Raw genomic sequence first — 9749 nt, 5'->3', positions numbered from 1 at the left:
TCTGAGGGTCGCGGGTTCGCGCCCGAGTCGCGCCAAACATGCTCGCCCTCCCAGCTGTGGGGGCGTTATAATGTGACGGTCAATCCCACTATTCGTTGGTAAAAGAGTAGCCCAAGAGTTGGCGGTGGGTGGTGATGACTAGCTGCCTTCCCTCTAGTCTTACACTGCTAAATTAGAGACGGCTAGCACAGATAGCCCTCGAGTAGCTTTGTGCGAAATTCAAAAAACAAACAAACAAGGCTTCATATTGTATATATTTTTATTACATTTCACTTTAGATACATTATTAACATTTTTGATTCGTTAATAAACTTTTTTAAAACATATTTACTCATTTCTAATTATCATCCTTGTTTTTTTGTTCCTGAATCTCTCTTTTCAAAAGGAAACGCATCTAGTCATCACCACCCACCGCCAACTCTTGGGCTACTCTTTTACCAACAAATAGTGGGATTGACCGTTACATTATAACGCCTCCACGGCTGAAAGGGTGAGCATGTTTGGTGCAACGGGGATTCGAACCCGCGACTCTCAGATTACGAGTCGAACGCCTTAACCCACCTGGCCATGTTGGACCTAAATTCGAAGTAACACGATTCTTCCCACCGTAAAACTAAAACAGTACAAAAGCGCTGAAAATAATACATTACAGGTAGGGTTTGTACTAGCTACAAAATAAGTGCAGGTGTGATCATATCGTAAATGTATGTCGACAAAGTGAAGAAATCACAAGATCTAACGTGAAGTTAGAATTAATTCATCAGCTCACCTGTTTTCACTGACGTGCAACATACAAGATTTTGATTCGCTGTTTTCTAGTGATGTCATTAGCCACGTGTTGCGCGTGTTCGTGCGTTATAAGCTCTAGTAAAAGTAGCTTGCTAATATTGCAGCTGACATCAATACGCAGTACTTATAAAACACACTGAAGTTACCTTCAACAAGTTTACTTGCAGAAACCAGCTCGTAACACCAGAATCCTCGACATACAGCTATCAGAGAAAGTAGAAAATCGCGTATCTGTTTAATATAAAGTTGAAGATTTTATAAGCTCGAATGGGAATCAACATCTCTTCAGTTTACAAGCAGGTAGAAATATAACTGAATTTCATTATTCATATCTTTACTGTCTTAATGTTATAATTCAACTTCGGAGTTTTATTCATTCTATCTTCGAGGATAAGTGTTGGCTACAGTCTGTCTTATTACTTGTCACTCTTTGTTTTGTTTGAGATAATAGTTTTTAGTAGTGATAAAAGTAAGTCTGATGGATATTAAAACTATACATGTGATCAAACTTTACAAAGAAGTAGTAAATATATGCCTTTAAATTTAACGAAAGATGTTTTCTTTACAGAACATCGGTTTGTTTCATAAGTATGTTTAATAACAAAGTTTTCATTTGTTTTATTTGTTATGTAGTTAATGTAAGTCTTGTATTAATACGACGAAAGGGATATTTTTTAGTTTGATGAATTCTGCGTTTGAGAGAAAAATCGCAAAATTCGATACAACTCCGTAATTTTCACTCTGCATCTAAAGTGTATTTTTAAAAAACCGGTTTACAGGGGAAGTAAAAAAACTAATATAAAAATGTCTCGTATGAATGTGAGGCCTGTAAGATAGATACGTAACAAAGATCAACCTACAAGTCATGAGTACAAAATACATATTAAGTGCAAAATACTGTTATTTGTATTTGTTCTATCTATTTGTTAACTCACGTTTCACTATTTTTTATAGTTTGGTTTTCAGAATCTAAATAATTTCATACAGGGAGTTTAGTGTTCATATGGGGAGTTTGGTTTCCATACAGAGTTTGGTATTCATATGGGGAATTTGGTACCCGTATTGGTATTCTGTGTTATATAGAAAGTTCGAGTATTTATTTTTATTTCATAATTTGTTTCAGAATTTTCGCGCAAAGCTACACAAAAACTTTTCTGTGTCTTCTCATAGTCTATCCTAATCTTTGATTAAATAGATCTGAATTTAGAGGAAAGCAGCCAATAAATAGCAGCCACCGCCAAGTTATGAAGTATTGTAATCAAATAATGCGGTTTAACACGGCCCCGACATGGCCAGATGATTAAGGCACTCGACTCATAACCTGAAGGTCGCGGGTTCGAATTCTCGTCACACCAACCATGCTCGCTCTTTCAGCCGTGGGGGCGTCATAATGTGACAGTCAATCTCACTATTTGTTGGTAAAAGAGTAGCCCAAGAATTGGCGGTGGGTAGTGATGACTAGCTGCCTTCCCTCTTGTCTTACTAGGACAAATTAGGCTAAATTAGGGACGGGTAGCGCAGATATCCCTCGTGTAGCTTTGCGCAAAATTCAAAAACAGACAAGCTGTTTAAGAGCCACTTTTATACGGCATACACGGTCCGAACGGGCTGCGAACCATAAACCCTCATATTCCCAGTCGAGGCACGCTAGCTGCTTGACCACGATCGGTCCATTCAGTGCTTAAAAGAAAGTATAACTCTTTATTTTAGTTGTATTTGAAAGTAAAATATTCAGACTCGTGGATGTATGAAACTAGCGACAAGAGGGATTGAAATTAATAGGTGAGGTTTTGTGGTAGAATTCTAGATTTCGGAGCAAGCGAGCCAGGCTCGAATCGGTACGATACTACAAAATATTATAAACGACAAAGAGGATCTTTCAGGGTTGGTGGTAGTGTTCTGGTCTATTCCTTCTGATCAGAAGTTCAAAATTATGAATCGCGGCGGATATCATAATTAGCTCTGCCATAAATACAGAATCGGAACACCAATGCAAGCTGCTGTATGAGATATTTGTAGAATGGATTCGCTTCTCGCTATTAATAGTAAATTTTATATTTCTTCTTAAACACTTAGCTATTAGTATTTGCTACACTGAAAATTATATTTATGCTAACTCAAGGTTATGTGGTTGACGTCACCAGTCGGGTGTACCTAAGTGTCGTATACAATTGTGCTGAGTGCCTGATGATGCTACGTTAACAATGGCGAAACGGCGTTTTTAAAATGATGCGTACGTCTTCCATCTCATTTAGCATTTTTTTTCAATTCTAACTGCTGAAGAATATTTATCGTCACTATTAAAATAACCAAACAAAATAAGTGAAAAATACCTGAATACGTATCACGTGCATTGACGATTCTATTATAATAATTGCTGTACACACACCATGTTAATTTGTAATTTAGCACAGTCGTAATATATATATATGTATGTGTGTAATGGATTCTTTTGTGTAGCTACAAGTTCTTATCACACTATATCCTAGATTTGCTAATCTATCTATCCATCAATAGGCCTGTGCTCATGTGTCTGTCATATATTATGTGTCATTCTTTCTATCTGTTTTTCCTCCATGACACCCTATGCCTGTTTTTGTCTAACTTTCTGTTTTTGCTTTTGTATTTATATCTGTGTGATACTCTCTGTATATTTCTATGCATGTCTTGATATATTTATGCACTGCCACCTATTTTTGCTAGTTAGTTTTTGATTTTTTGTGTCTTTATATTTATGTATTTTTTCACTATTTTCATATTTCTATTTTTCTCTCTACGTTTCTATCCCACCTCTCTTTACTTGCATATTTTAAATATTTTCCTCTTTGCCTAGCTTTCATTTTTTATCTCTTCTTGTTTAGTTTTTTACAGTCAACAACGTTTTCACATTCTGTTGTTATCTTCGTAGACACAAGATTCATAACCCAGTTTAAGAGATGATATTTATATTGTGTTATATAATCTGAAACATTTGTGGCTAATTTAATCCTCATTTAAGGTAATTCCAATATGTTATATTACCTCTGTGGGCTATATAATCTGAAACATTTGTGGCTAATTTAATCCTCATTTAAGGTAATTCCAATATGTTATATTATCTCTGTGTGTTATATAATCTGAAACATTTGTGGCTAATTTAATCCTCATTTTAGGTAATTCCAATATGTTATATTATTTCTGTGTGTTATATAATCTGAAACATTTGTGACTAATTTAACCCTCATTTAAGGTAATTCCAATATGTTGTATTATCTCTGTGGCTCCTAATAATTAACAAAAAAACACAAAAAGTTAAACATTTCAGAGAAGTTTCTTTTTTGCGTCTTATTACACGTTCCACTAACAAGAGGTAATCCTAGAAGCGTAAAACTAACATGCTAGAATAATTAAACAACATGATTAAGCTAGAGTTTAACTTTAAGAAGTTAACTTATCTTCTAGTCTCTGATTTCTGTTATCAGTAGATGATTACTTGTCTTTGGTAATATTCGATATTGGACTATAATTTATATTTTTAAAAAATTCTTAACAAAAGATAAAAAGTGTTTGTAGCTGCTAGGATGTTAAAATTATTTGTTTTGAGAACATTTGCTCTCCCTTAAGTTTAACAACAAATTAATTCTGTGTCATTTTATCTTGAGAATTTTATTTAGTGATACAACAAAAATATTCAACATTTGTTTTCCAGGATATTTATTTGTATTATCGAGTTCATCATTGGTTTTTACGTCAGGCTGATAAGGAATAATTATACTGATAACTGCTTACTTAGAGTTAAGCAATAGGGATATCTGTATCGAAACCCGGCTTCTAGCGTTATAAGTCAGCAGACATACCGCTTTGTCACTGGGGGGAGGGTGCTATACTCATAATAAATACTGTATTGTATGTTATTGCAAATAATAGATAAATATATAGATAGATGGATATAGAGAGGTAAGTAGGTAGATATTAGATTTCTGGAGAAAAAATCACCGTAAAAATCTTTAACTTAATTATTTATTGGCTTCACGATGTTTGCAACAAACTTTCTTTATGAAGCCTAAAACAAGCCTGTTAGTTAATGGAAAACTACTGCATAATTATGAATAATGTTTCCATTTTAACAGTAAAAAAAATGTTCAAGCTATGTAGTGTATTTAATCTCCGCTTTAAACCAATTATGAGAACAGCGACTAAGTGAGAAGGGGCGACTTGGTGATGGCCCATACCAGGCTCCTTCTGTTAGCGTACACACATATATACATTCAGGTAACAGTTTATATTAGCCCAGTATTTATGCTAATAGCATAGCGTGATTGGTACAAGAAAACTTCACAAGCTGTGAAGGTACAGAGCTCATAGATAGCAGACATGAACTAATGTTTCATTTTTCTTCAATCGGTAGAGAGAATGTTAATGTATTACGTCACCCTACATTGTGCCTTCAAATTCATAAATTTAGTTCAGTGTTGCACGGAAACTGTGCACATTGATACTGCCGCAAAAAAAGATAGTTCGTTTTTTTTATAAACTGCATATTTTGCGTAAAGGTTAAGAGGACACACATGTATTAGAGACAAGTACAGAAAATACGTGTATGTTCATAGCTTAATTTTACAGTGAAGTACACGTAAAACCAATGGTTACATTTTATCACCGATGTTTAATTACAGTTTATTTGGATAATGAAGCCTAAGTAGTGTCAGACTTAGAGTGAAAAAAAAATATTTAATGAAAAATGTTATCGTAGGTAGAGTCGAAAATTACGGTACGTTAATTCATCCATGCCATTAAATAGTCCCTGAGTCTAGCACATGGTGTTATTGAACACGAAAGCAATCACGCACATACATGTTTAAAAAAAGAGAGAGAACACTTAGAACTACATTTACATTGTACATTTGCGATACACATACACAATCTGTATAGTTGAAACAGACAATGTGTAAGCAATCAGATAGGCGTACAATAACAAGGAAACAAATCGTTTCACTAAATAAATAAGCTAATAATATAATTAGGTTACAAAGAGTGGGTTTTGCACAAACAGAGATATAAGTCGATATCACTTGTTGACAAACGTACACATCGACTTATATGCACACTTGAAATATACATTTGCGTGATGTTAAGTTTCTTTGTTTATTAAACAGATTCTTACGGAATTTAGGAAACCTCCTTTTAAATGGCAGTTCTAAACAATTTATATGTATCAGTTTAAAGTACTTATCATGTTCAGACTCGCGTGTCATAATTATTGGACAAAAACTGCATGCGGTAAGTTACTGTGTTTTTGTTATACATGATAATTTTGGAATATATCTGTATATATATGTATATTCTTACACATTCTTCCTCATAACTTTCATTAAACTATTCCTAAGATACGTTTGTAATGTTTTAGAGAAATTTTGCTAGCTTTCAAATAACTTTGCGAATAAAAAATATAATAAAGATCAAATATTAACATTTTGCCAAAATGCGTCAATGTAATGGAAAATATTTCACACAGAAGAGTTCTAACTCTTCCATAATTTAAAAAAAAAAATTCTAATGAGTACGCTCGAGGTTTTCGAGAATTCCAAAATGAAATTTCTACTTTTAAAAAATTTAAATGTTAAAAATTAAAATTTAAAGTTTCTATGAGTGAAGTTTGAAAATGGGTTTCGACACTTTCAACAAACATGTTTTCAACCGTAAACACCTTGAATTAAATACCACTAAGTTTATATTCTATATTATTTAACTTTACGAACAAAATATAAGTAAACGTTGTCACATAAGGGTGTTTTAATACAGAAAATGAGCAAAAGGCCTTCGGTGACTTCGAGAGAATACAAACACACAGTAAGTTTTATCCCAGGTGTTATTAGTTGTATGACAATATGTGCCACTGATGATAAAATATAACGGTAGTTATAATACAAGACAATATATTGATTGACTGTTCGGAATTAACCACAAAGGGACTATCTGTGCTCTGCCGACCAGGGGTATCGAAACCCGGTTTCTAGCAGTCTGAGTCCGCAAACATACTGTCATGCCACTGGAGGGCGACAATATATCGGCTCACAGTGAATAAAACACACGCTAAAACTACCTGAGATTAGAAACTTGGATCAATATCAGCTTAATTAGATTAACGATAAAAGATGTAAGAGCCAATGGAGTTTGGTGGACGTGGTGTGAAATATGGCTTTTGTTAGTTTTATGGGCGAATAAAATCTACCGGCTACAAGAACTAGTTGAGAACTGCATGTCTGTCAGCTCTTTTTTTTTACTATGAAAAAGGTATTAGGGGGTAGGCGTGATGGCCCGGCATGGCCAGGTTGGTTAAGGCGTTCGACTCGTAATCTGAGGGTCTCGGGTTCGAATCCCGCTCGCATCACACATGCTTGCCCTTTCAGCCGTGGGGGCGTTATAATGAGACGGTTAATCCCAATATTTGCTAGTAAACGGGTAGCCCAAGAGTTGGCGGTGGGTGGTGATAACTCGCCTTACACTGCTAAATTAGGGACGGCTAGCACATATAGCCCTAGTGTAGTTTTGCGCGAAATTCAAAATAACAAATGTAGGTGTGAATATATATATATATACATATTAACAAGTTATTATATTCCCATATTTTTTGTTCAGTTTTGTGATAAAAGCTCTATTTTTGTTCACTGGATACTTTGTTTTTGTTTTTTTTATTTGCCATACTTTACATATGTTGCTCTACTCTATACCCACCAGCGGAACAATAAATCTCTGTTGTCAAGTACACTGGCTGAAACTGGAGGAATGGAGTTGTACAAGATTGTTTTAGTAGTGGTTTATAATACCAACATATATTTTTATGTTTTGGTTTCTCTCAGGAAAATTTATCAATAAACATACAGCTTAAGCTTGATATGAAACAAACGCACAGACTGTGTTTATACAAATGGCTAAACCATTTTGTTTTATCTGAGCAAGCAGGAGTGTTAAATAATCTACACAGTTTGAAAGTAGTGCAATAGTTTGGTTTGTATAAAAGAAAGGTGTTTCTAACAAAGTTTTTAGTCCACCTCGTATTCAACGGTCAAAATTTATATTTTATTATATTACTTAAGTTTTCACAGCTGAAGATTTAGAGCTGGTGAGCTCATTTTATTAAGAGCTTTTTTTCTCAGCATATGATTTAGCATTCTAAGGAGGAATTCTTCCTGAGAATGGAGAATGAAACAGAAAAAAACTAGTGGTAGACACAAAATCGCATACAGTGATTGGTAACGCTGAGGGTGTGGTAGATTTTTTGTGTTGCAGCCTTCTATTATTTAATCGCAGACCCTCAACCAAGAAATGGGTGCACTGTCACTACAACTTCAATTGTAGAAATGTAAAGAAAAAAACAAAACACGAACTTCTATCGCTAATCTATTGCACATGGAACTGTCGTACATGGTTTATTTAACCTCACCTTCTTCATTTGTTTCTAATTAAGCACAAAGCTTCACAATGGGTTTGTTTTGTTTTGCTTTGAATTTTGCGCAAAGCTACTCTCGACGGCAATCTGCGCTTGCCGTCCCTAATTTAGCAGAGCTGAAAGGGCGATCATGTTTGGTGTGATGGGGATTCGAACCCGCAACTCTTAGATTCCACAATGGGTTATCTGTGCTCTGCCCACCACGGGTATCGAAATCCAATTTCTAGCGTTATTAGTCCACAGAAAAGACCGCTGTGCCACTGGGGGCAGGGCCCTTTTTTTGAGTTCAGATAAATAGTGTGAGCTAAGGTATGTTAAGAAGTATTTAAAGATAAGCGCCAGGATAAGCTACGTTATCAAGATACTATCATGACTATTATGAATAAATAATATTTCGTTATGGTATCCTTCACAAACAAATGTGGTATGTGAGATTGTTAATATACATACGCATTCTTCATGTATTAATGAAGACTTAATGCACACTGGATCGTTTACTAATATCAATAAAGATGATCAACGTTACGTTCGCATATCAATACGTTTGGACAGAATTAGTTAGTTCTGTACAGACAAGTTACTTCAGAAGTAATTCACAATTGTTGTTTTAAATACGTTATTTTTTGTTTTATCGTTGAAGATATCGCAGAAGCGAACCCAACTATGAATAGAAGAGTCAAGGTTCGAGTTGTGATGTCGCTGAACTCACACCACAATTTCAAACGTATATGTGTTATCCAAGTGACAGTCAAACTATTTATTCGTTCAGTAAAACGGACAACGTACTTCTGGCGGCGAGTTTGTCACTTTTTTCAAACTTTTGGGACGGTTATGCCTAATTCTTAGTGGTCCCAGACTCGACGGATTGGTAAATTTGTGCATAAAATCGAGAATTACAAGTCTACATACAAAAGTAGTTATTGCATTTCTGCATGATGAATATGAAATCGCACTGTTCATGCATCAATTGTGTGGTTTTGACAATTACATTTACTTCTTCGGTTATATTAAAGTCCTATTAAAAAAGGAAGATATCTGATAATCTCCCAAGGATTTCATCACTGGAAAGCTCGTGTTTCATTCTAAATTTGTTTGTATATAGGGATTCAAAATGGAAGCTACAATGTTTATAACATTTTTATTACGCTTTGCAATACTCGTAAAGCTTCCCAGGAGAAAACGTGTTTTTGTTGCGCTTTGCCAACACGTGTTGATGTTAGATTATGGAAAGACATGTTGATATTGGGTTATGGTGACAAAACCAACGTAATGTTAGGTTAGTGCGACATATTTTGGGATTCCATTACACGGACAGTATATTAATTTTTTGGCTCAAACTAAATAATACGGATCCAAGTTTACACTGAATTACTGAGACGTGTTTTGGTGTTATTTTATTGGAACACATATTATTATTATTAATTTATGGATTTGTTTTTTAATTTCGCGCAAAGCTACACGAGGACTATCTGCGCTAGCCGTTTCTAATTTAGCAGTGTAAGACTAGAGGGAAGGCAGCTAGTCGTCACCA

The 9749-nt window shown here is 34.8% G+C and overlaps 1 protein-coding gene across 1 annotated transcript in view; it reads left to right on the top strand.

The window, feature by feature from the left end:
- The first annotated feature begins 880 nt into the window (after positions 1–880).
- LOC143228118 (5'-3' exonuclease PLD3-like) overlaps positions 881–9749 on the top strand; it is a 50981-nt gene continuing 42112 nt past the window's right edge. Inside the window, 1 exon segment of the mRNA XM_076459443.1 lies at positions 881–1089. Within this exon segment, the coding sequence (XP_076315558.1) occupies positions 1057–1089 (33 nt within the window). The 5' untranslated portion in view covers positions 881–1056.

Source organism: Tachypleus tridentatus, chromosome 1, assembly GCF_004210375.1.
Source record: "Tachypleus tridentatus isolate NWPU-2018 chromosome 1, ASM421037v1, whole genome shotgun sequence".
Classification (NCBI taxonomy): domain Eukaryota; kingdom Metazoa; phylum Arthropoda; class Merostomata; order Xiphosura; family Limulidae; genus Tachypleus; species Tachypleus tridentatus.
Note: the sequence above shows the minus strand (reverse complement) of the source record. Positions and strands in the feature narration are given on the sequence as shown.